Source organism: Cinclus cinclus, chromosome 6 (genome assembly GCF_963662255.1).
Source record: "Cinclus cinclus chromosome 6, bCinCin1.1, whole genome shotgun sequence".
Lineage (NCBI taxonomy): Eukaryota > Metazoa > Chordata > Aves > Passeriformes > Cinclidae > Cinclus > Cinclus cinclus.
Genome location: NC_085051.1, coordinates 41022559 through 41048419, shown reverse-complemented (window position 1 = coordinate 41048419; position 25861 = coordinate 41022559). Strand labels below are relative to the sequence as shown.

The following is a 25861-nucleotide window of genomic DNA, read 5'->3' as shown; positions in this document are numbered from 1 at the left end:
CTGCTGCTCCTGATATGCAGCACTCCCACGATGAGTGCCCGCTCTAGCTCAGTGCTGGCCCCAAAAAGCTGCTGTGCTTGAAAGCTAGGCTGCTACCCTTGGGTGCTGTTAGAGAGTCAGACTGCTCTCAGCTGCGGACTGCTAATGAGATAGTTGAAAGGGCTTCTTGATCCATCTCGCATGGGATTCTTGACCTCACATCTGTCTTGCAGTGTGTATCTTGTTTTAAATATTTCCTTCCATTCATCTCAGCCCTAAGTGTGCATAAACCAGATGTCGGTATTTGAAAAGGAGGTGCAGGTCCTGATTTTAGCTGTGGGTACACAAATGGGCCCAGGTAATTTGCAGCTTTGAGCTAAGGCTACTGTAGAAATGTTGGGTTTTCCCTTCTAGGTCTCTCTTTCTGGGACCGTGCCAGCACTAGCACTTCTCAGTGGGCTGCAAAGCCTCCTTTCAGTGTCCTTCCCTAATATCTTTTTTCCTTTTCCTAATTTCCTTCATAGGCTCACGAATGTCTGATAGAAATCCTGGAAAAGATACTCTCTACGCCCCAAGTAAACAGTCACTCCATGTTTCCAACAGGTTTTAAAGGCTGGATAAGATGCTGCCGGACTACAAGAGAGCAGATCGTGGAATAAAGACGTTTTTGAGTGGTAGAAACTTTCTCCCACAATTCGGGAAGAGCCGGGGCTTTCACCCGGGAGCACAGAGCCCCGTTTCTGCCTGTCGCGGGGCGGGGGAGCCCGTCCTCCCCCCTCCTCCCGCAGAGCGGCCCCGCCGCTGGCGCCCGGAGAAGGGGGAAAAGGGGCGCTTTCTGCAAGCTCTTTTCGCCGGGGGAGCGGAGGGAGGCTCTGAGCCCCCTGCCCGGCCGCGTCCCCGCTCCCGCCCCTCAGTCCAAGGCGCCTCCATCCTCCCCGCCTCGTGCGGCCGGGCCGGAGCCGCCGGGGCCCGCGGCCGCCCCGCCCCGCCGGGAGGGCGCAGCGGCGGCGGGGCTGCCCCGGCGGGGCTGCCGCTGCCGCGGGGCTTGCGCGAGGCCGGCGCCGCCGAGGCGCGGAACAAAGAGCCCCGGGCCGGGCCGGCCCCGCCGCAGGGGCAGCGCCCCGCGGGCACCGCCGGGTGGAGGGGGCGGCGGCCGCCCCGGCCATGCAGCTGGCGGGAGGGGAGGAGCGGAGCGGGCGGTGGCGCCCCGGAGGGGGCAGCGCCCGGAGGGAGAGGGGGGAGGTCTGGCCGTGCCGGCAGCCTCCGAGCGGGGCAGGGGAGCGGCGCGGCCGTGCCCGGGGCCGGCAACCGCGGAGGTCGCCCGGGAGGGGCTGGAGCGCGCTTCATGCGAGCAGGAGCCTCTCCTCGCCGAGCGGCCTCCCGTCCGCCCTCCGGTGCCCGGGGAGGAGAAGAGGAGGAAAAGAAATCGGATTGCCGAAAGGATTAGGAAGTGGGGTGGAGAGCCGAAGCCCTCTCTCTGCCTCCCGCCCTGCACACGTTTGTGCAGCTTTTCAGAGTTCCCTTCAGCATCAGTACCGGCAGGCGACCCGGGGGAGCCGCGACAGCGGAAGGTGCTCGGCAAACTGCAAGAGCGATCAGAGGGAGCGGAGTGGCGCGGCCGGCGGACCCTACCCCGGCCCCTGCCCACGCCGCGGGGCACCGCATTTCCAGGCTCCAGTGGTTTATATATATAAATATATATATGTATGTGTGTGTGTATATATAAATATATACACATATTTGTTTTATGTTTGTACTGCTCCTATCGGAGCACAAGATTTAGAGCATTAAGGGCGGGCGTGCTGCCAGACTGCCTGCCCTGGACGTGCGAGGTGGGGAGAGAGGAAGGGAGAAATGCCTCTGATTAGAGGGAAAGTCGTGCTCATCCTCGGATTCGTCTTCCTGACAACTTTCCTGGCTGCGGTGAGAGGGCTGCCCGTGAGGGGCAAACAGCGCAGCAATAGCCCGAAGGAGAGGAGCTCCAAGCTGGCGGAGGTAGGGCAATCTTTGGGGAAATACGGAGAGCCGGGAGGGTGCTAGGGCGAGCCCTTCCTCAGCCTGCGCACCCCCTCCTGTGGCCGGGAAAGCTGAGTGGGACAGCCGGTCCCTGGGCGGTCACTGGGGCTCCCTCGGAGGTAGCTGCGCATCTCGGACGGGAGCAGCGCCCAACACGTGTCCCGCGGCCCGACCGCCCGGAGCACCGGGGAAAGAAGCAGCAGCGGGGAGAAGCAGGTTTTGGGGCACCCCCCTCCTATCGGCTGTTTCCTCACTCGCTGAGGGGCAGAGCCCATTCCTGGCCTGCGGGTTTATCGGGAAGCCTCAGGTCTTCGCACTGCACAGAGGCTGAAGGAAAGGGGATGCTTTAGGCTTGCTGAGTTCGGGGCCGAGTGCCATGACCCCGGGGAAGATCCCTTGCCTCTGGCGGCCAGCATCCCAGGTGGGAGAGAGGGGTCTGGCTGCAGCCAAATTAGCAATTGGTGCCCTGCCAGGCACGCCAAATCTCCTCTGCCAGAAACCTAAGACACGAGAGATTTCAGCCATCTCTCCTCCCCGCCCCGCCGAAACGCTCCCGGGGCAGGTTCCGGAGCGGCCATGCTCCCTCCCTTCTTATCCCGCAGCCTGCGCCCCCGCAATGTCCCCCGGGCAGGCGGCCCTGGGAGCCCCTCGGCCGGGAGCAGGGCATGTCCCTCGCTCCTCTGAGCGCCGGCTCCTGGCCCGCACTGGCTGCCGAGCGCGGACTGTGGAAGGGGAAACTTCAGCAGGCAATGAGGGAATGGTCAGACTGGGAGCCAAGTGGTGGGATCTGATGGGGATGACAGGAACGGATTGGGAAAGAAACTACCGGGAGAGCGGGTAGTAAGGAAGACTACTCGATGGTTAAAACAAGCTGTTTTCCATCTTGAAATTATTCTCTGGAGGAAAAGTCATTCAGGCAGCAGAGCTGTGTTTAAAAAGTACTCTTTCAAAGAATGCTGCTGCTAAAAGTAGGTGAAAGGAAAGATTGAGAAAAGTGGTGATAGGAGGGGTTTGAGTAGGACAGGGCATCATCGCTGGCGATATGCAATAGTATGGAAAGCAGGAGATTTGTTCTCCAGTGTCAGTCAGCCTGGGAGAGGAGGTGCAAAGTGATAGGAATACACTGAATTGCAAGTTAATGCCAAAACGGGGTCTGTTCTGCAGAGGAGTCATGCTGGCAGCTCCTGTCAGACGCACTAAAACTCCATTCCAGCATGAAGCCCAGGGCACAAGTGTGAGGGGGGAATCTGCCACATGGAATGCTTGGCCAAGGGGCAAGAGAGGGCACAGGCTGCACCCAGCCAAGTACCACTAGTCAAGCCTGGTGGTGGTTTTGATTGGAGTGTGGACTGAGCAGATGCGAAGAGAACTGCTGGGGATGATGTGCTGCAGTGCTGGTAATACCATGTTGATGCTGTACTTTGCTGGTGAAACTTCAACCATAGATGTAAATGCTGCTTCAATCGCCAGACAAATGTCAAGCAGAGTGGCCTCGGGCTCCAGCTGCAGGAGTGGGGATTTACACTTGAAATCCAGGAAGGTATCGCAGCTCTGTGGCAGGGACCAAGGATAGGGACAAGCTGTCTGTTGGGAAGTTGTGCATGCCCCCACCACGGGACCTTGCAGCTCAGTCTCAGGCTCCTTTTTATCTGACATCTAAAGTACACGGGAGAGCATGTGAGCTGCTGTCAGTCGCGGCTTGTGAATGGCTGTGAATGGGGAGCGTTGTGCGGCCAGCCAAAGATCACACATGGCACTTACACAGCGCAGCCTCTGTCCCCGGGACCTTTGCTTCTTGCAGAAATACAAACATGCAGGAAGGGTATAAGCAAAGGTTTGAGGGTGGAGGTTAGGAGCAAGGAGGAAGTTGAATAATGGATTCCTCTGGCAGTCTGTTGATGCACCCTGCATCCCTCAGAGTGCTGGGGGCACAGTTCTCATGGCAGGGAGGAAGCAGTAGGTATTGGCATGTGTCTCCTAGCTGTGTTTTGGAATGAAATCCTCCATTTCTGGAGCGTGCATGCGACAATTTCGAGTAGTCATGCCCAGCTGTTCGAACTAATGCAGAGAGCACAAGCACAGCAGCACGGTGGTTAAAAAAAATCGAGTGATTTTGGGTCATACACACAGATGGTTCCTGTTGCAGCACTGATACGTCCTGTCTCTATGGCAGCAGGGCAGCCACAGCTGGAGTATTGGTTACACTATGGGTAATGCCCTACAGATGTGGGTAGGATGAAGTGGGCTGTGAGGAGAAAAGTAGAAATGACAGAGCAGAGCAGATAGACAATCAAAGCCATTAAACAATTACATAACTTGGACTTACTTTAATAACTTTGTTTAAAGCAAACATTTTTTCCTTGGTTTATAATTGAATGGGAATTTTTATAGTCTGTGCTGAGCCTTAGAGTTGCAGTTCTATACTAAAATAGTTCAGAAAAATGTAAACAAATAAGTTTTTCAGTAAAGTTTTTGAGATAAAAAGTCTTATTATTGTAGGAAGGATGGAGGGAACACATGCTTTATTTTTGGGTGTTAGCCTTATTAATTAGTATGTCCAAAGTCCTGTACCTCAGTCAGGATCCAGTATTTCCAGCCATTACCAAAAGAGCAAGTACTTGTGTTTACATTATCTCAGCAATGACACCGGTCAGCAAAGCTTTGCCTGAATTATACTGTGCTCAGCATAAACAACAGATGTAGTGAGAATATTCTGCTATTTCTTCGGTCTATTTGACTGGGAATTGAAAAGGCATGATGAAAAAGTTGAAAGGCAGTTTGCTTTCCAAGCTGTGACTTGAATCTAACAAGAGAAGTTACCTGCTCATTTGGGGGTTTGTTGGTGATGTTTGGGAAGGTAGGTGGGTTCAGAAACAGCAGACAGGTGTACAGCAGGGGTTTGAGAAGTGCTTTTGCAGGTTGGGTGCATCATACTTTATGTGAGCAGAAATGTGGCAGGATGAAGCACTGACTATTAAGTGACTCTTCAGATTTTGGTAACAATATTTGGAGAAACTTGTGTACCTTGTGGAGACAAAGTACAGCTCATCACATCACTTAATGGTATATTTATTTATGAAGTTAAGAGGTATAAATGAAAAATACATTTTGATAAACTCACTGGATTTCAAAATACTGGCTCTGAAGATCGTTAATAGCTGTTTGGATTCTTTCCAGCTGATACCAATCAGTTATGGTGCTCTTCTGGTAAACGGAAAACAGCCATAGTACTAACGTGCTACAAATGTCAACATTAAGAGTGTGAAATCTGTGCGAACTAAGAGGAGAGTTTCAATAGCTGTGAACAGGAATAATCCTGCTGGCAGAAATGGTGATGGGAGTGTTAGAGCATTCTGACGCTGACAGGGTGAGGCAGAGCAAGCCATTAGTGTTTTATGGAGGGTCCAGGCCACCCAGTCCAGCTCTGGTGGACTTGGTGGCTGCTCTTTTGCAGGAGAGAACCACTCTTTAGAGAGGACCCAAAGAGCAACTGCCCAAAGCACTCAGAGTGTTATTACTGCAGGGCTGGGACAGGGGGCAGATCCAGGCTGCAACTTGCTGTTGGATTTCCCCAGGTCTGAGGCTATGAGCAAAGCAAGTCTGGCATCTGAGATAGGAGATAATGGAAGGCAACGAAATAAATATCAAGTGTAGCACAGAGGCTGAGATGGCTGAAAATCAGTGGGTTTGTGCAGCACCTGATACGACTGCAGCTGGCCCCTGAGAAATAAGGAAACAAGTAACACTACACATTATTTACTGGTTAAACCAGGCAGTGAGAAAAACAGTGGGGTACTACTTGTAAAACTGGAGGTCTACACTTGATAAGAAATCATTTAAGAATTAAATGTATAGCAGTGATGTGATGTCTGGCCGGAGATGCCAGACAGAGAATGAAGGAGCTCCAAGATGTCACGGTGTGGCTGTACTATATTTAAAAAGTGTTAAGGGGAAAGAAATATCAGCTGGGCTTGAATGGAGTTCGTCGGGAGGCTGTAAGTCGCGGTAGCCCTGTCAATTGGGAACCCTAATGTAGCCTAGACACATTGGACTGGGGGAGACCACCGGGGTGATGGGCTGCGCAGGCACAGAGGTTTGCGGGAGCCTGCCCTATGCTCCCCCTCAGCTCTTGCTCCCTCTCGACTCCTCTAGGGCTCTGCCAGGCAGAGCATCTCAGTTTCCCCAGAGCCGTCTGGCCCTGCTGTGTGTCCCCATCCTGAGTCGCCCACGCGTGCCCCGCGGGAGCAGCGTGCGGGGCTGAGCCCAGCTGCGCTACGAGCGGGCGGCTGGGCCGGTGCTGGCTGCCTGCACTGCCGCGTCCCGCCGCCGCTGCGGGCTGTGTCAGTAGCAGAGTCATTTTGCCTGAGGATGTGCTTTTTACCTTTTCATTTCTTCAGCAATTAAGCGTTCTTGTCCCTGGCTTTGTCCTTGGCGGAGGTCGGATTTGTGGGTACAAAACGTTCAGTGAAGCATCCTTCCGCTCTGAAAGGGGCTCTTTGTGCGCAGGGAGGTACTTCGCCCTTTGTAGCAAATTCCCTTTTGAGAAGTGCCAAATTATCTTAGTCAACACAGTTGAAAACCCTCCCGCCCTGGGGCTGAGACAGCAGCAGAAACAAAGGAGAGCCGGGTGTAGGGAAAGCTGCCAACAAGGGGGCTTCTTCCTTTTTCACTGCACAAATAGGTCTGCTTCGTCCCCATTGTTACAATCAAAGGGGTTCCTTTAAAAGGCACATGTAAGGGGAAGAGATTAGGCATAAATCGCCCCACAAGGTATTGCCCAGCACTCTCTCTGGGTTCCCAAAATTGTCCAGCTTGTGCAGACCCTTTCCTCAAAGACAGTCAAGCTGGGGGACTCCTCCTGCCTCCAGCCATGATCCTTCCCAGTGGGGTGATACAGGGAGCATGCTAGAGAGTAATTTCTGCTTTCCTGTTGTCATTGTCTTAGGGGTAGGGAGTGCAAACTGGTTCACAGTAGCAGTAAATAATCTTCCTCTCAGAATAAGCCTCAAAACAAGAAGCCTGATGTTTCCCTTAGGGAAGCTTGAGGACAACCTGAGCTGCAGACAGGACAGCAAGGTGCTGTCCAGGTACCTGTGCTGTCCTGTTCCTTCAAAGCAAATGTTATCAGCCAGGGGCTCAGGTTCTGTGTAATATACTGGAACAAGGAAGAGATTCCAGCATATTTCAATGTTAAATCAGATTTGTTTCAGACAGAAGCTTGCAAAATTGCAGTGTAAGAACTATTTGTTTGCTTGTTTTGATAGAATGTTTTTTTGCAAGGAACCTTCATTGGGCAGCCTGATGCTTTTATGTGGCCAGCTGTAAAAGTCAGCCTGCACGGAGTTGCTTCTAAGCAATTCAGTTTCTCCTGTTTCTTCTGTGTAGATACTCTGGGGCCTTGTCTGAGAAGCTCTTTGAGATGTACTTTCATTTCAGCACTTGGAAGATGAAGACACCACAAATATGGTGACCTATATGCCTCTGAGTCCTAGGTGGCCTGTGGCATGAAGGGCAACAATGCCTCTTGGAGTTCAGGTTGGTTTAGTGTCCAGGGCAAGGATACATCTTCAAAGGGAACAAAATGCAGTAAATTGCTGCCTTCTGGTGTCCTCTGGCACACAAGACAGGCACAGGGTAGAGACCTGGCTGCAGACAGCCATGAAACATCCATGAAACATCCATGCATGCAGGGAAGAGATGGTGAGGCATGGGTTTATTTTGGATTAGGAGCTGGTGGTTGGCCTGGTCTTTCAGGGTCTTATCTGGCACTTTGCTGCAGGACTTGGGCTGCAGGGATTGTGTGGGAACATGTCCCAGACAAAGGGAGCCACTACCATGCAGAGCTCAACAGGAGGCTGGCACATGACATGGGTACAGCGCCCTTCAGGTGAGCCACCTTCCATCCCAGCCTTGGCAGCCCTAGCCTGGGGTGAGCAGGGCAGCCCTGGCTCTTTCCCAGCAGCGGAGTCCCCAGGTACCTGCTGGCTCAGGAGGCAGTGTTTGCTGGATGGCCTGGAGGTGCTCTGGGAGGTGCCCCATGTGGAAAGTTGATTTTTCTTTGCCTCCCTGGGATTTCCTCTCTTTCTTAACACTTTGACACTCCCTCCTGCTGTCTTCCCTGCCCTCCTCTTCACCTGTAGCCATTCCCACAGCAGCCAAAATCACAGGGAATTCCGGCTGCACTGTGCCATACCATGAGCTGCTCCATCGAGAGAAAGTGTTGTACAGATGTCCCCACATATGCACTTCCCAACACCTTCCCCTCTGGAGACAGTGTGGGTTTATTACATGCTAAAGCTGCTGGCTCCTTAAAATCAAAGCTGGCTGGGGAGGGGAGTTGGGCTTGACCACAGGCTGGGGAGCTACAGCCAAGCACCTGGGGCAGGGGGCTGCTGGCTCAAGGTCATCCCAGCTTTGCCCCTTCAGGAGGACAAGATGCAGCATTGCTGCCTGGATCCCCTCCTGTGCAGGGCATGGAGATATTCCAAGCATCCAAGTCTGGCTCAGATGCCCATTTTGTCTGTTGTTGAAGGGATCCCTGATGGATTTGCCTTTGTTTGGTTGACTGCATTCCTTGCCGCACTGCTTGCATGAAGGGGCAGCCTGTGCACCCTTCCTGGGACAAGGGGAGCAGGTGCCCCCTGCACTCCCTCCCGCCTGTGATTCCCTCCACCACCTCTTCTAGCCCGCAGGGGGAGGCTGCTGTCGATCTGGACCTGTCAGTTTCTACACCTGCTTTTTGACATTGGGGTTTTCTTCCTTTTGCAGTTTTGCCTGGGCTACGGCCAGCGAGGAAGCAGCAGCTGGAGCAGTGGGAGGGTTACAGTGTGCAGACTAGCAAATGCAGATCATTAGCTGGAACAAGTTAATGGTTACTGAAGCACATGGGGTTTAGAGCTGGAACAGGTTAGCAGTGACTCCCTCTGATGCGTTGGGAGCTTATGTGTATTACTGCTCAACTGTGTTAACAGAAACCATGTGCCCTAGCAGGAGCATTTGCCAGAGAGCACCAGGGGATGTGGATGTGTGTCTGTTCATCTCTCTGGGGGACCTCTCCGTGCAGTCTCTGTGGGGGCCTTTCTCCCATACCCATGACTGAGCAGAAGTCTCAGGGTCTTCAAGTGCCAGATGCCTTGTCGTCAGCTGGTGAACCTGCAGCAGACACCTCCCCTCAAGAATTGGCCCTTGGGACTCATGTGCTTGGGCAGAGTCCGGTGTGAGGACAGCCCCATCTGCTGTGCTGGGACATATCAGTGGTGCCTAGGAAATGCTCCAGTTTCTCCACTACAAGGCCTGTGTGGTTCATCTGTGTGGAAAGTTGACCACTTCTCCCTTCAAGGCAGGTGGGGAGAAGAAGTTGAGCTGTGGTGAACCTTTTCGGGTGTCTTCTCCAAGTACGACAGGGGAGATCCACATGTCTGCCTGGCCTTGCCATGGGCTACCTGAGGAGAATGTCTTTGTCTGCAAAATGGGAGTTTTGCAGACAAAGAAATTTGTCTCAGTGTTAAAGAGGAAGATGTTTATGGTAGAGGAACATCTGCCAGTGAAACAACCATGATCTGCATGAGGAGGGCAACAGATTGGCATGGTGAGGTGAAAGGCTTTGAGGCTGCTGCTTTTCCTCCTTGTGTTACAAGTGATCAGTGGAGTGAGGATGCCATGGGCAAGTTACTCGAGCACACCCACAAGAGAGCCGACTGGGGAGAGGAGCTGGGCTGTGCCAGGGGGGTGCATGGTGAGCAGCATTCTCAGTAGCCTGGACAACCTTCCCATTTTCCATCTTGCACAAAGTCAATTGTGCTGTGTCCTTGCTCTTCATGGTGCTGTGTGCTGCTGCTTCTCTGTGCTATGGTGTCTTCTGCTCCAGGGCTGGCTCTGCCTCAGGGGCAACTGAGTCACCGACCTTGGAAAGAGTTTTGAGATTACAGTTGTTGCAACTGTGAGACATGAAAGTAAGTGTGAAACTTGAGGAAGCCTTTGATGCTGCCTCCTGCAGCTCCCTACCCAAGACAGTTGGAATGAAGCTAGTTAGAAAAGAAAGTGATACCATATGATCTGAAGTATTTTGATAACTGCATAAAAATTATAATCATGAGGATGTAATAATTATCTGCACAGCCCACAGCTTGCTGCTGGCTCCTGCTGGTCTGTCAGAAACAGGATCTGCCCACATAAGCATGATAACCAAGTGCCTTGTCTGTTTCATGAGCACTTGCAGAACTCTCCTAAAACCTAAAGGGAGTCTTCATTAAAAGAAAAGAACAAACCAACAAAAACCAACCAACAAACAAACAAACCAATAACCACCCCCCGCCCCCAGCACCCATGTAAGTTGATCCTGTGATGGACCAGATAGCACAACATTTGGGAAATCTCCCTTTTGCTCTTCACCTGTGCCACAGGCCCTTTGTGGGCAGGAGTGTAGCCCAGAGCACAAAAGAAGGAGGCAACTGGAGGTGTTGTCTTCTGGCAGATCTTCCAGAAATCACACATCAAAATCCTGAGTGATAGCTCCTGCTAAGCCACCTGCCTGTAAGTCTAAATATCCTGGATCTGATGGCTGGGATTGTGGCATAGAAGGACTTACAGACAGTAATAACAGGAACTGAGCAGCATGTTTGCCTTCCCTGTTATCTCATAGGTGCCCACCCAGCTCTTGACACCTCTAGAAGATGCTGTGCTCTGTCACAGCTCTGGGAAATCCCTTAAGTGGGTGATGAGCTGATGGGTGGCAGAGGTCACTTGCCTGAGTCCCGTGGATTTTCCATCTGGCTGAAAGACTGCCAGTAGACAGGTTATGTGCTGGTGGATGGGTTATGAGACAGGAGGATCAAACTACAGCCCTCAGGAGGCTGCAGTGGTTTCAGCTGGCTGGGCAAAAAACCCCTTTATTTGAGCAGTGCCTCATAGAGGAGAAAGCATGTACTGTGGAAGGGAGGCATCATGGCACACTACATTTGTTCCTGGTGATCACCCTGCTGTTCAACCTTACTTTATTTTAAAGAGACAACAGTGTTACCTCTTAGCACTAGGAAAACCTCCCTTTCTCTCCATCCCACCAGCAAAAATTGTCATGAGCCTTTTTGCAAACTGCAGCCCCAGAGCTAACCCCCAGACATGCTGGACTTCCTTCTAATGCAACCAACCAGCTTTCTCTACTTCCATAGCTTTATAGTATGGCTTTATAGTAAAGTCCTGCTCTGGAGTTGTTTCTCCCCAGTTTCAGTCCAAAGATAATTTATTGTAATACTTTCTCCAGATCCCTGCAGTCCATTTAGGTAAATATAAAAATAAAACTTTTATGGATTAAGAAAAAAGGAAAGTACTTTGACTAATTCATAAATGGGCAAGTTTGCAGCAGACAGATTTTAAAATAATGTTGGAGAGAGCTTGGGGGAAAGAGAAGGAAGGTCTATTCAGGAAAAGATCAATAGTTCTTCTGGTGGTTTCTTGTTTCAATACAGCATGGTAAAACTGTTCAAAGGAAACCTAACACAAGCAGTAATGATTAAGCAACAAAAGCTCCCATTCCTTATAATTACAGCTCAGTGTGATACCGGCCTTTAGCAAATACGTCATTTTCTTCACTGCAGTGTTAACAAGCCCAAAGCACAGCCTGAATGTTGCCTCTGATCCGACTGCCGTGTGCACAGGTTTCTTTGGTTCGAGTTGAATGAGTTTATGTGCTCGATAATTGGCTTGGGATAGGTGTGGGTAGAAGCTGCATCCTCTGAGCTTGTCCTGTGCTGGTGACTTGCTTGCTCCACTGACTGCTGATGCATGAGCTCTGGCAGTGCAGGGGAGTTCTCTCAAGTGCACTTGGATTGGTTTAACCCCATGATGAGGGGCAGCTCTGATCAGCAGCATATGTAGTTACAAAGAGCAGTGCTGTTGGGTGCTCTGGCAACTTGCAACACCTACAGAGATGCTAAGGAATGTGCTGGAGGGACAAGTACCTGTGGTTGTGTAAGTGGCAGTGTGGTGGTATCCCTGGTTGCCAAAGGGCAGTACAGCACAGGAGCTAGTCTGATATTTTCAGGTTTTAAACTGTTGTAGAATCTGAAATGCCCTGTCTCTAATGGTAAGAGCTGCAGCACATGAACACTGGTCTTTTGCTTCTTTAACTCAGATTTAGTTCAAAGCCTTACAGACCTTTCTAGCAAAATAACGAATTTTAAGAGCAGAAGAAATTACTGGAGCCTTGAATTTCTTCCCTAGTGCAGTTGCAGTACTCATGTGTTGAGCCCAGGGATGTGGGTTTGACAGTCTCCACAAGAGAAATTGTCGCTTTTCTTCTTAATTGTTCCTGAGGTTAATTACCTATAGCACTGAAAGCATAATCCTTATTCCTCAACTAAATTTGTTTGGCTTTGACTTGAGCACATTGCTTCCTATTATGTGTTTCTGTTCTGGATTATGGAGTCTCTGGTGCTTTATGGATTACTGCCTTAAAGAACTGGAAAACTGAGTCATTGCTTTCTTTTTTCAGCATGACAAACAAATTGAATTGTACAAGTCTTTCACTGGAAAAGTCTTTCCATCCCCAGAAATGTTTTTGTGGCTGCTCTCTTCATCATCTCCAGATTTCTGAGCAATTCTAATAGAGGTGTATGGACTAGAAATGGAAAAATGTCAGCCTTTAATCTCTAGAGCAATGATGTGTGGCCTTTTCCCACACCTTTTCCACACATCTTATTGCCCAGGTTATGTAAAAGGTAGGCATGACACTGGGGTGAATTACTAATGAGTTACTTCCCCTTCCAAACATCTCTTCTAAGCTTGTGATTCAAGGTGTTTCAGTGGTCAGTCCTATATGTGGGACAGCCTGGATTTTGTGGGAAGGGGCTGGTAGGTAAGCAGGTGTGATCCTGCTTATAGCCTTCAGTCAAAACATGATCTTCACAAATGGAAAGTCCATGCTCTTTCCTGAGTGCTGCCCCAGAGTTTCTCTCAGGTTCCTGCCCTAGGAACCCTTATTCCCAGCCATGTAGGATATGCCAAGTGTAAGCAGGAGCAGCTGTGGCAATTCCTTGTTGAGCTTTTTCCTTTGCTTGGTGCTGGCTGATCACAGGAGAAGGCTGCAAGACATTGATGGCTTCCCAGCATACACTCTGCTTCCATGGTGGTGGAAGAAGAAGGGAGCTGCTAAAGACCAGCTCTCTAATGGTTTGCAGGCTTTCTCCTGTGCTCTGTAGAGAGCAGGGGAATAGAGTGTTCCCTCCGGACAAGCGAAGTCTTGCCTTAGCCCACTGCAGTGGCTTAGCTCCAGGCTTGATGGCTTCATCCAGCTGCTCCTGGGACAGTGCAGAAGAGAGGGTAGGTGTGATGCAGCAGGAGTGCAAACCTCCGGGTCAGCTGTTTGTGTGGCTGTCAGGGAACCCTGATGACTTGGAGAAGACACATCTGATGCCATGGATGCTCTGATCTGGAGGGAGAGCATGGGAGCACTTCTGAGAGCTTATTAAATCCATGGACTGATTGTCTGGGGCAGGACACTGAGCCTTACACAGAAGGGACATCTGATGCAGGGACAGATTTTAACCCGGCAAAGCTTCAGAGTGATGCAGATGCCAGCAGGAGGGAAGTGTTAGGTGGCACATTGTAGTGACCATTGCTGAAGGGCTCTTCCAGGGTGGTCGCCACTGTTGTGCTTATGCCTCCAGAGTATCTGGGAGCTGTGGGGATTCTGTTTGCCCTGCAACACTCTTGCAACCAGTTCCCTTGGAGCAGTTTTACATTTTCCCTGTGGGAATTATACTCTGAATTTCTTGAGCTTGTTTGGGCGTAAAATCTGAATTAGGCGCTGAGTGTAAATTTGGAGACTTTGAGTCTTTTCCTGGCTTGCTTGCTCTGGTGTCCTTGGGTGAGCTCAGATCTTGTTGCTAGAGGAGACCTCACTTTCCATGTGTGTGAAATTTGAGTTGTGTGTCAAATGAGCTTACCCAACCCAATAAGCTCTTTTCAAATTAGGCAAGAAAGCCAGCCTTGCAGGGCTGTTGTCAGTCTCATGTGCAGGGGTGGTGTTGGGCATGTGCAGCTGGCAGCAAACCCAGCACCAACAGGCAGTGTCATGCAGCCAGCACTGGGACATGGCTAGGTTTGCCTGCTCAGTCCCCCTTGATGTTTCTGTTCTACCTGGGCTCCTTGCTATTTGTCAAGGACTCCTGGGACATGACAGGGGACCTGGCAAGGGGCTAAGGTACTGGGAAATGGGCTGAGACAGAGCCAGGCATGATTCCCATGCATTCTTCCCGATACCATTGTGGTTTGGATAGGGACAGAGGGAGCTGGGAGGGGAAGGTGTGTGCAGGGGTTTGCTACCAGCAGTGGCACAGGAGTCCTTCATGACAGGGAGGGGTAAAAGCCCCAAATGCTCTGTCTGGGAAGCACAGGTTCTGTCCTCTCTGCAGCCCTCTCTCCTCCAGACCCATCTGGTGAAGTCTGTCACCGGCCCTTCCCTGCGTTCAGCCTGCTCTGGGCAGCAGCCAAGGGACCAGCAGCGTCCCTGCTGCTCTTTTCCCTCCCCCGGGGATGGAGGGATCGTGGGCTTTGATGTACAGGGACAGGGCTGGGGACGGGCTGTGTGCGCTCATGAGAGTCTGGCTAGGCTCCAGCTGCCTTTGAAGTGCTCCAGTGATCAGGATAAAAGGGAGGGGAGTCCTTCCCCAAACCATCTGGCTCTAATTGCAGGTAGAAATGCCTCTCTGCGTGCCCCCCTCCGCCCGGCGCTGTGGGGAGGGGGCACTCCATGCTCTTCGTTAATCCCACGGCTCTCGGCTGGGCTGATGCGAAGGGTGAGAGCTTGGGAACAAAAGGGGGTTTCAGCTGGGCAGCCAGAAATAGGCAGACACTGGTGGAGATGCTGGGAGTTAGGGCACCTCTGCTCTCAGACTGGAGCTGCGGGGCCCTGCAGGCTTCCCAAGGACGCCCATGCCTTAGGGGGGGCTTTGCCAGTTGTTCCCATCTCGGGTTTCCTGGGCACACTGGAGCCTGCTGGCCCCTGGAGTCCCTGTGCTTTTCGTGCCAGCGCGCACTGAGTGCAGGAGGTGGGATGGGAACTCGGTGGGAGCGAAGTCATTTGGCAGCATTTGCTGGCCACCTCCCTGGCCCCCGGAGGACTGCTGCTGCCTTTGGGCAAGGCTCCCTGTCCGCTGCTGCCCCTGCTCCTCCTGGCACTGGAGGGCTAGCCGTGTGCCCCTGGAGTGGCAGCAGCACTTAGGGCCACTGGCAGCACTCACAAACGAGTTTTGTTGGCTTGTTTGGCTGGGCATCTTCCCTTTCCCAAAGAGCTGAAGGAGCTTGGTTATATCTGCTAGCAGTTTCTTTCTCTCTTTGTGGTAGCCTTTGGGCACCATCGGAAATTTCAGTTAAATTGCTTGAAGTCATCTGCCCTAATACCAATACCACAGAACTATTTATTTTGGTGAGGTTTTCCCCTTTGTTCTAAAGCCATGGTTATAAACTTCTAATATAAATATATAAAATTATTAAACATGACTCGTGGTAGCTATGTGGCCAGAAGCAACCCTTGCTGTTAACCCATTTCCAGGGACTGAGAAATAGCTAAAAAGGGAGCATGAAAAGTGGAAAGCCAGGCAAGATGGGTAATGGGACAGCAGAGGGGTGCAGAGAGGGTGGTCATGGGGTTGGGAAGTACCAGTCTGAACAGACCTGTAGGTTCAGGTGCAGCAGAACTGAGCACAGGACATTTGGTATTAACTTGATTGATTAACCTGTTAATTGCTGTCCTGATGCTGCAAAAAAGAGAAGGTGGAGGAACTGTTTGGGGTGGGAGACCAGACCATCTTTGCTGGGTAGTGGACTGCTCCCTGTCCTGCACCACCCCCCTCAAGAGATGTTCTCTCTGACTCGTCCCTCTCCAGGTCTCAGCATCATCCAGCCCCCGTTCAGCAGGGGATGAGGAGCTGCCACCATCGGGCAAGGCACGGGGGCTGAGGCGGAGTGGCCAGGCTGGCCCGCGGCGGCACCGGCGCAGAGGGGTGGCTCAGCAGGCTGCCAGGAGCCCAGCGCTGCCACAGCCCAGTGGTGCTGGCCAGGAGGAGAGCCTGCCCTTCATGCTGGACCTGCAAAACTTGCCAGGGCTGGCCAATGTGGACCTGAGTGCCCAGAACCCAAACATCCAGGTGGGGAGTGGGTCTGGGAAGGCCCCGGGGGGGATGTGGGTGAGTGCTGTGGTGGAAGTGGTGCTCTCCAGGCTCCTTTGGTCCCTTAAGAGAAAAGATCTCATGAGCAGGGTCTGTGTGGCCACTGTCATCTGTTTTCTTGGTGACTGCCAGCTGCAGATAGCTGCCATGGAGAAGCTCCTTGACTGAGGAATTTGCTCACAGCCTTTCCCCTGTTCCCCCCAGCCCCAATTCACAGAGCAGGAGTAAACCCTCCTAACATGAGTGACCTCTCAATTTCTGAGGGTGGCGTTGGCCCCTGTGGGTGACCACTAGGAACCCTGTGCTTCCTACTGTGTTCCTGCTCAGTCCCTCTGGATGAGCAGAGACCACTTGTGCTCCTTATACAGTCCTGCAGCCCAGAGTGTCTCTGGCCTCTTGGGCTGGGAACCAGTGCATGGTCTGGTAGGTCTGTCCAAGGGCTGTGCCCCAGCTCACTGTCTTGCCTTGTATCTGCCCACCAGGTAACCATTGAAGTGGTGGATGATCCTCAGGCTGAGATGGAGATGGATTTATTGAAGGAGACAAGCAATGACTGGTCTCTGACATCCTCTGAGTGGTTATCTCACAAAGACCTATTCTGGCCCCTCTTCTGGGAATACACTGACCCTGCTGAGGGAGAGGAGGAGGAAGAAGAAGAAGAGGAGGAGGAGGAGGAAGAGGAGGAAGAGGATGACAACCTGGATGTAGGGGACAGGGAAGAAGAAGAAGAGGATGATGATGAAGAGCAAGATTACACAGCAGAGTATGAAGAGGAGGAGTCCATGCTTAGTGGAGTAGGTGGTAACTGGGACCAGCAATGGCCTGGGCAGAAGAACTGGATCTTTAAGGAAAAATATAATTATGGTGAGTTCTCTTGGCATGTGCAGCTGCCCTGCAGACCAGCAATGCCCTCCCCTGTCCTGGCTGATCCGCAGCCCTGAACCAGGAATCACAGTACACGGGTGCTCAGTCCCTACTTACAAACAAAGCAAGCATGCCAAGGAGCAAGGCCAGCACACTCAGCTGGGGCTGCCAGCAGTCAGACATGCAGTGTCCCAGTGGGAGTTGTCCTTGCATGTAATCACACTGGAACATGTGCGAGCCTTCTAGCGAAGGCATGCTCAGATGAGACATACAATGTAAATGTTTAATGACAAATGCTACTGCCATTGGCTCAGGTCGCTGTAGTGACATCAGTGCCAGAAGCCTTTTCCACAGACCTGGGTGCCCCCCAGGAGTGGAGCTGCAGGGAGCTAGATGGCGGATTCTAGTGGAAAGGTGGGCCAGGGCACCTTAGCAGCTCCCTCCTGCCTCTTCGTGGCCATGACCTCAAAACCAGCCAACCTTTGCTAATACATGATGTTGGCAACATGGGCAGTGTGCTAGGCCACGTGGGGATGGGCAGCGATAGCTGTTTGGGTTGGTATGACTGGGAACAAAGCTGTGAGAATGAGAGTCTCTGTCAGGGCTGCTTCCCTGCAGCTGGCAGTGAGGATGGGCTTGGCCCTTGGCATTGCATGGCTGGGCACCTCTGTGTGCCCCAGCCAGCACTGTCCCTGTTCAGGGATGGAGGCAGAGCTGAGGGAGGGCCCAGGTGGCTGTTGTCTCCCCTCCTGCTAAAGCTTTGCTGAGGTCTGTCACCCTCTGCCTCTTCCCTGCCTTGCACAGACTATGAAGATGAGGAGGAGTGGAGCCCATGGTCCCCTTGCAGCATCACCTGTGGCAGTGGCAACCAGAAGAGGACCCGGTCCTGTGGCTATGCCTGCACAGCAACAGAGTCAAGGACCTGCGATCTGATACACTGCCCTGGTGAGCTCCTGGCCATATCAGTCCTTGGGTACTGTCTGACTTTGATGTGGGCTGACCCCCCACTGGGACTGGAAAAGCAGGCTGGGCATTGCTCTTGCTTGAAGAATTAGTTATCACATTAATGTGATCAGGGCTAATGACCATGGGGCATTGTTTCCACAAATAAGCTATTTTTGGGATTCATGGCTCCCCAGGCAGTTGTGTGGGGCCCAGGGGTGGTAGAGCTGGAATCAAGTTTGGTGTGTGATTTCTTGCACCTCTTTCACATTGGGAGCTTGAAATCTTCTCCTGAGGCATATTGAGACTCAGCTCTTTCCACTGGGATTTGCATAATTAACAGCCTCTGTTGGGCCAATCTTGCAGCTCGCCCTTCCTTCTAAACACACAGCCATGTTACCAAAGAAGTGGTAGGAGTGGTCCTGGGAGATGGATGGTGTCTGGTGCACATACAGAGGGGAAAAAAACCACCATTCCTCCTGGTGTTCAACTGGGCTCTTTGTTTTGTTTTTGTTTTTTTTTTTTCTGTCTCAAGGAGCAGGGGAAATGGTCTTCCCCACAGAAGAGACACCTTTCAAAAGCGACAACACCACGGAGCTGTTCAGCTCAGGTCAGCCTCCACCTCTGCTTTGCACTGTGGGCTTCGGTGGCAGACCTTGGGAGGGTCGTAACTGGCTGGCAGGGAGGGCGCAGCCAAGGTGTCCTGTGTCTGGTGTCCAGACATAATTCACCCAAACCACTGCCATGTGCAGGCTTCAGCGGTCATGCTGGGAAACCCAGTTTCCCACAGCCCTGGTAGAACACAGTCCTGCTTTAGGTTAGTGGCTGAGGCCGGCCTGCCACATGCCCTCTCCTGTGAGGGAAGGTTGCCAGCCTGGCCACAGCACAAAACCCCCTTCCTCTGTCACTGTCTTGGCAGCAGAGCGTGGCTCCAGCTCATCCCAAGAACTGGCTGCTCTTCCTGGTGGTTGCAGGCTCCACTTGTGGTGCTGGCATAGCTTCAGGCAAATGGCAGCTGGGTAAAGTGGGGTGCAGAGTGGGCATGCCCTCACCCTTTTGGTACTTTCCCCCAGAGGTGGACAGCTGTGAGAAGTGGCTGAACTGCAAGAGCGACTTCCTCACCAAGTACCTGAGCAAGGTACTGACGGACCTGCCCAGCTGTCCCTGCTCCTACCCGCTGGAGGCCGTCTACAGTGCCGTCAACCTGCGGGACGAGCAGCAGGGCAAGAGCTTCCGATGGCGGGATGCCAGCGGCCCCAAGGAGCGCCTGGACATCTACAAGCCAACGGCACGCTTCTGCCTGCGCTCCATGCTCTCCCTGGACAGCACCACCTTGGCTGCCCAGCACTGCTGCTATGACGAGCACACCCGCCTCATCACCCGTGGCAAGGGGGCTGGCGTCCCCAACCTCATCAGCACCGAGTTTTCTCCAGAGCTGCACTACAAGGTGGACATGCTGCCCTGGATCCTCTGCAAGGGTGACTGGAGCCGGTACCACGCGGTCCGGCCCCCCAACAATGGGCAGCGGTGTGCAGACAACCCCACAGAGGAGGAGTACCTGTCCCAGCTGCAGGAGGCCAAGGAGTACTAGCCATGGCCACTCTCAAAGGTGCCATGACCACCACTGGCTTGCATCTCTGCACAGCCTGGCCAGCCCTGACCCTGCTCATGGGTTCCTCGGTGGTGCCAGGCAAAATGGGGAGGATGCACGCTCAGAGGGGTTTCTCAGTCCCCCTCCAATTTCTGAGGGTGCTGGAGGTTATTGTGGTGCAATCCCTGCTGTGCTACCCAGGGCAGTCCTCCAGTCCAGAGCTCCTGGCCTGGCATGTGGAGAGCAGCAGGGGCTGGGAAGTATAAAGGGAACAAGGGTCTGTTCCTGTCTGCTTTTATTCTCTATGTCCTTTGAACGCAGCCTGAAAGCTGAGCACAGGGTGAGCTGGGCTCAGCTCCTGCTGGCTTCACACCACATCTGAGGAGCTGTCACAGGCATGGCTGCCTGCTCTTGTCTGTACACCTGCTCTGGCACAGGCTGGTTTATGTCTGAAACTGGGGGTAGGTCTTCCTAGAGAGTGTAGGGCTGTTCCAGCCGCACATACAGAGCAGGACCTTCCCCATCCTTGGGTTTGTGCATGCAGGGTTGGAAAGGAGTACAGAAAGGCTTATCAGGGTCTGTGGGTCAGGGGGAGGGGGCTGTGGGGCAGGACACTGCCTGCCTGGGCTTCCTCAGCAGGATTGCCTAGCCACCAGGGTTTTGGCTGCCAAAGCTACACATAGGTGGACTTCAGAGGAGGTCAGCATGGGGACACACCACCTGTGTGCATGTCAGCCCCTCTGCCTCAGTGCTTGGGCAACAGGGTAGTAGCATCTGTGCAAGTCACAGCACTAGCCCTCTACCAGACCTTGGCCCCTTGGCAGTCCCCAGAGGGTCTCAGGAGCACCTGAGACACAGTCCAAAAGAAAGTCCTGTGTTCTCCACTCACAGCTCTGCCAGGGGCAGGAAGCACCTTGGCCATTGCTCATGCCATTGCTGGTGAGGAAAAAAAAGCACTGAGCCAGGCTAGGCCCTGTTCCATGCTGAGTCTGCCCATGTCCCCAGCTGCTCCATTCTGTGTCTGCCCAGGTCCCCACCTGGAGGCAGCCCGGACAAACCAAACTGAGCCATGGACGCCTCAGGCTCACTTCCAGGCCAGGCTCACAAGTGTGGCTCCAGAGAAGGAAGACACACATGCTAATAATGTCAATACCAGGTGTCCACAGATCGGGGATCCTGACACTCTCTGTTGGCACTTTGATCTTGCCTGGGTTTTATTCAGCTTTTCACAGGTCCGTGGCAGTGTTTCCCAGCATATTTTGGAAGCTTTTTTTGCAGAGAAACTAGGCTGAGAACCTTTGTCCATGGACATTCAGTTGCTGAACTGGCAGAAAATTTATAGCTTTTATTTAAAAAAATTTATGCATCAGGGGAAATAAAAGTCAAGCACAGATAAAGAAGAATTGAGTCATTTCTACACTAGAGGTTTCATGCAAAGCTGCTAGCTACTCTGCGTACTTCTGCAGGGCACTGTTGAACCAAAACACTGGTTGCAGAGGTCTTTAGTTGACCATCCTGTGCTGTCTATTCTTCTTACAGGAACTTTCTTCAGCTTCAGTGAATATCCTTGGTCTGAAAATTCTCTGGGGAGTCTTTCTGGGGGCATCTTTGTATCTGTTGAGCATATGTTGAACCATTTGCCTTGGTTACTGATATAATATTGCATCTTTGGTCACCCATACCTAAGACTTCATAGCTGGTAAAACAAAAGTATTAATGAAGTTTTCACTGAATTATTCTTACTCAACTATTATTACACCCGTGTATCCCTAGACTCTGGATATGGGTTCTATCAAAATACAGGCAGACATCACCCATTTCCCAACAGACATGCAGTCTGAGATGACCAGTGTTCTGTAAATGGTGAGAAAGAAGAGAACCAAATAAGCATGGATGGAGACCTAGACCTTGGAACATTTTTATCATCACTACATGTTCTCTAGCCCAAATCACTCACTAGTTTCTGGCAAAGAGGTAGGTCATATAGAGGTGGTCAAGAGAGGGTGACAGTGATCTGGTGGCTCCCCTGGTTCTGGGAGCCAGGGAGGCTCAGCAAGAGACATGGAAGCAAACAAATTGAGCATCTGAAGCCATGGAAGGATGAGTTTGTAAACTGCAGTCATTCAGCAGAGCATATTTCTGCTCCCATACCATATGCCATCATTAACATCATCAAATTCTCAGTGGAGTTTATTTACCATCAGGGCAGACTTCTTTAAAGCAACCTCCTGTTGAACATGCCTGGTGTTCAGTATTGGACCCACATATGGAAGTAGGACTTCTACAAACAGTCTTTCTTGAAGAAGACTTGCCAAAGCTCAACCAATTTGTTTGTTAGACTGGCTGCTCTCTGAGGAAGTGCTCTTTACAGTATCAGTGTTACCCACGATTTTGACCATCCTCTTTACACTGGCTATGTCAACCAGTCTAACCCCAGAAAAAAAAACCTTGTGATTTCTGTAATAACTGAAGTTCCTGTACAAGGGCAAGTAAAATAATTTCTTGCATTGATACTCCCCCGTTCCCTGACACCCCCACAAAAACTAGTTGAGAGCCAAGTAGCTGTTCTGCTTTGCTGCCTCTGTGGTTTGGACAATACAGGCACAAACTGGAGCATGAGAAACAAGCATCATTGTTCCTCATACAAGCACCTTACACACTGTGAGGCATTGCAGAGCACCATGAGAAAAGTAGACATTAAGCAAGGCTTTATTTTTATATCCTGTCATAGATTCTGTCCAGCCCACTGCTATTTAAGTTATGAATCTCTAAGCTTTCACTCCTTAAGTTTATTGGTTTTTTTATATATATAATATATATATAATGTCTTTTATTCCTACAGAATTTCACAGAGAAGAATTCTTTAATCTGATGCTGCAATAAAGCACTTTATATATGTATATGTCATGCCGATGTCATTCAGTTGTGACTGAAGCATGTGTTGCTATTTATTTGGGTTGAGAGGGATGATATGTTTAATGCTGTATGTCTTGGGTTCCCAGGCCCAGGTGGGGGGCCCTGATGGCTTTGCTTCCTACCCTGAACATTTGCATTTGAAATTGTCTGGCTGCAAAAATCACAGGTAAGAAAGACTATCTGGAGCCCATGGGATATGTGAAGTTCTGCTTACAGGGAAGGAAGCCTCCTTACAAGAAGACCCTCAGGGTCAGTGCTGAGGAGGAAATGCACTGCCTGTGCCCCAGCCATGACCTTAGGTTTTATTCCATGGTCAACCTGGTCAGAGCTGGATACTGGCTGATGGTCCAGCACACCATTTCAAGCAGGATTATTAAGCATGGAAGCAGAGGGGAAAAAGCCCCAGCATCATCCCAGCTGAAAAACTGGTTTGGCAAACCACCTCCAGAGCCAACAGCTAATTACAGCAGGAGGATTTGCAAAGGATCACGACTTTTTGTTGCTGTTAATTTAGCGCATAAATAATGAACACTTCCAAGCTCTTGCTGTTTCCAGCTGTTTCCCCTCCTCTCTTGCTCCTTTTGCTTTGTGCTGGCTGCACATCTATCAAGGGTTATCTGCTCCTCTGGCATGGGACTCTGCTTCACAGCTGCCTGGCACCATTCCTGGCCCCTGCCTGGGGGCAGCAGGTGACTCCTCTCAGTGAAGGATGCTAGTGGCTTCCTACTGGCCTTCTGCAACATCAAAAACTGTGTTGCATGGAGCCCAAGCCAGGGAGAGCAGGCTGAGCTCCCCTCTGCTCAGAGAAAATCACTCTTTCCCTGGTGGGGTAGTCAGCAGTTACTGCTATGTATATAACATGCCTAATGTGCTTTTATCCTCTGCAACAAGGTCCTTGCTGTGTTGGATGATGAACCCTGCTGTGAAACTCCTGGGATATAGAAATCCCACTGCCAGAGGATGGAAGCAGGAAGAATTCCTGCCCTAATTCTGCAAGTGCTGAAGACCTGGAGATGTCACCTGAAATCATAGAGTCTGTGGCGGTCTTAAGCTGCACTTTTGCCTGCTGCTTTGAACACAAAATTTGACTAGCTGCTGTTGAGTTGTCTTATTCTGCCAGCCTGGACTGGAGCTGAGCTGGACCAGTCCCCTGGCATGTGGAGTGCAGTGGTGTTTTCTGTACACAGAAGGAGCTGTGCCCAGATTTTGCTGGGGCACAGGTGGGGTGAGTAAAGCCCATCTCTCAGGATGAACATGAGATTATGTAGGAACATGTTTACAACATGTAGCAACAGAGATCCCATTACCCGTCTGATCTTTTTCAGGGCTCCAGCTCCAAGAATCCGCCTCTTTGAAAGCACACAAAATGCGGGGCCCAGAAGGATCTCCTCTGGAAGGAGAAACAGAATGATAATGCCAGGAGAGTTTAGCCAAAGCCTGTGCAGAGCCTGAACTGCAAAGCCTGGTATTAACCTAGGAAAGAGCAAGATGTGGCTGTGGCCTGTAGATCTTGAGTTCAAATTGTAGTTCTAGAGAAGAAACAAGCCTTTCAGACACCACTGTTCTGGCCTGTGAAGGGACACACACCACTGCGTGGCCACATTAGTCTTCTGTGCTGGTGGCACACCTCTGGAGCAGAAGACTAGAAAAAAAAACAAACCCCAACATGATGCAGATTTTCAGCTGTAGTCCTGCTGCTGACCTGACTTTTCCACTTGGTCAAGACAATTTTTGACACTAAACTTGTGTCCTTGTCTTTTATAGCATCAGTGGCAATGTATTCTTTACTTTTAAATTATCAAGTATATTATTTTCTATACCAAAATGTACTGGATTCATTGCAGCTTTATTAGGCCTTTCCTTATTTACTAATAAAACTTACAGAAGGCATTGACTACAGTTTTAAAAAGGTTCAAAGACCCCTTTTGGTTTATTGTTTGATGGTTGCTCCTTACCCATCTCCAAGTGCCTCATAATGGCATAGTCAGTGAGGATCCACCTCTGACTTTCATCACTGGGTAAAATTCACTTATTTTTCTGGTTTTATAACCTTTGTTTTCCTTAATTTACACGACTTTCCCTCTTACTCTATGTCAGATTCTTATAGAGCCTTCAGGCCAAGAGCGTACTGAACCTTGCTTTTCTCCCTAATTTTACACGTATCTCCCTTCCCCAGATAGCTGAAGGACTACTAAACTGTGACTGTCTTCCAAGACTTCCAGGCAAAGCAGAGGTGTGGGGTTTCTCATTAGCACCGTGTAGCTGCACCAGAGGTCAGCTGTAGCTGAAGGAATGTGTGTCTGCTGGCAACAGGCAGATGTAGTGCAGCAACCTTCTCTAGCATGACTTAAGGCTCAGATCTCCTTCACCAAGTAAACATCTTAAGAGGTGTAAGGCCTTAATTACCATTGCTGTGCCCTGTTAGAGCTGGCACAGCCTGGCACACTCTGCCTGAGTGCACAGCCTGGCCTTTTAGCACAAGCTTTCCTTCACTGCCAGGTTAGTCCAAGAGGTCCACGTGTGAACAGCAGCCAAGGCATGGCTACATTACAGCGCCTGTTCTGCTGCTGTGGGGATGGTGATTTCCAGCCTGTGGGGCAGGGAGCCTGCTGGGGAAGCACCAGCATAACTCAGGGTAGTCAGTGTTGCTGGAAGAGCCCTCAAATGGCCTCCAAGCAAAGCCATGAGTCCATGAGCCTCATGCATGTGGGTTGCTGGCCAAGGCCAAAGCATGCCCTATTAGAGTAGCAGTAGGATGCCTGAAGTAAACCCTGCTTGTGATGAAAGGAAGGCAATTAAAATTCCACTTCAATTGCCTTTCTGTACCTCTTCCTAACCTTCCAGCAGCAGGTGATTAGCAGGGCCTGCCTTCCGCTGCCCTGGGCCAGCTGTGCCAGCAGAGCCTGCAACAGGAGAGCACTACTACCATGGCATAGTTGCCAAAGCACAGCAAAGAGATCACAATGCAGCTGCCATGTTTGTCTCAAGCTGACTTAGAACAAGCTCATTTTTTTTTCAGGCTTTTAATAATTTTGCTTTTAATTTACCAAATATTTGACTGTGAATTCACTTGTTAGCCCTGCTGTTTAAGGCTCCCTATCTTTCTGTCCAGGATTTCCCAAACAGAAAACCAAGCATACAGGCTGTACAGTGAGATCAGTGTGGCTCCATCATGTTACCCACCCCCTGCAGCCTACTGGCTTAATACAGTAGTTGAGCTGTGCACAAAATCCTGGCAAAGTACCTGCATCCATTTTTCCATCCAGACAGTGCTTCAAGGAAGACAACACTGCATGGCACAGGGAAGCTCTGCCATATTTACAGCTGCCTCTTTGTACAACTTCATCTGCTCTCACAGGTCAGTTCAGGGATGAGGACACATTACAGA

At 51.2% G+C, this 25861-nt stretch overlaps 1 protein-coding gene across 1 annotated transcript; it reads left to right on the top strand.

Moving 5' to 3' along the window:
- Window positions 1-1824: 1824 nt before the first annotated feature.
- ISM2 (isthmin 2) lies at window positions 1825-20118 on the top strand. The gene is made up of 6 exons (XM_062494895.1): window positions 1825-1974; window positions 15879-16139; window positions 16643-17024; window positions 17829-17969; window positions 18502-18576; window positions 19040-20118. The coding sequence occupies exons 1-6, from the start codon at window positions 1834-1836 to the stop codon at window positions 19555-19557; spliced, it is 1518 nt and encodes a 505-aa protein (XP_062350879.1). The 5' UTR covers window positions 1825-1833; the 3' UTR covers window positions 19558-20118.
- The last annotated feature ends 5743 nt before the right edge of the window (window positions 20119-25861 follow it).

Coding starts and splice junctions, on each gene's coding strand:
- ISM2 (XM_062494895.1), top strand. CDS start 1,834: ATGCCTCTGATTAGAGGGAAAGTCGTGCTCATCCTCGGATTCGTCTTC. Junction 1,975..15,878: donor GGAGCTCCAAGCTGGCGGAG/GTAGGGCAATCT, acceptor GTCCCTCTCCAG/GTCTCAGCATCATCCAGCCC. Junction 17,970..18,501: donor CGATCTGATACACTGCCCTG/GTGAGCTCCTGG, acceptor TTCTGTCTCAAG/GAGCAGGGGAAATGGTCTTC.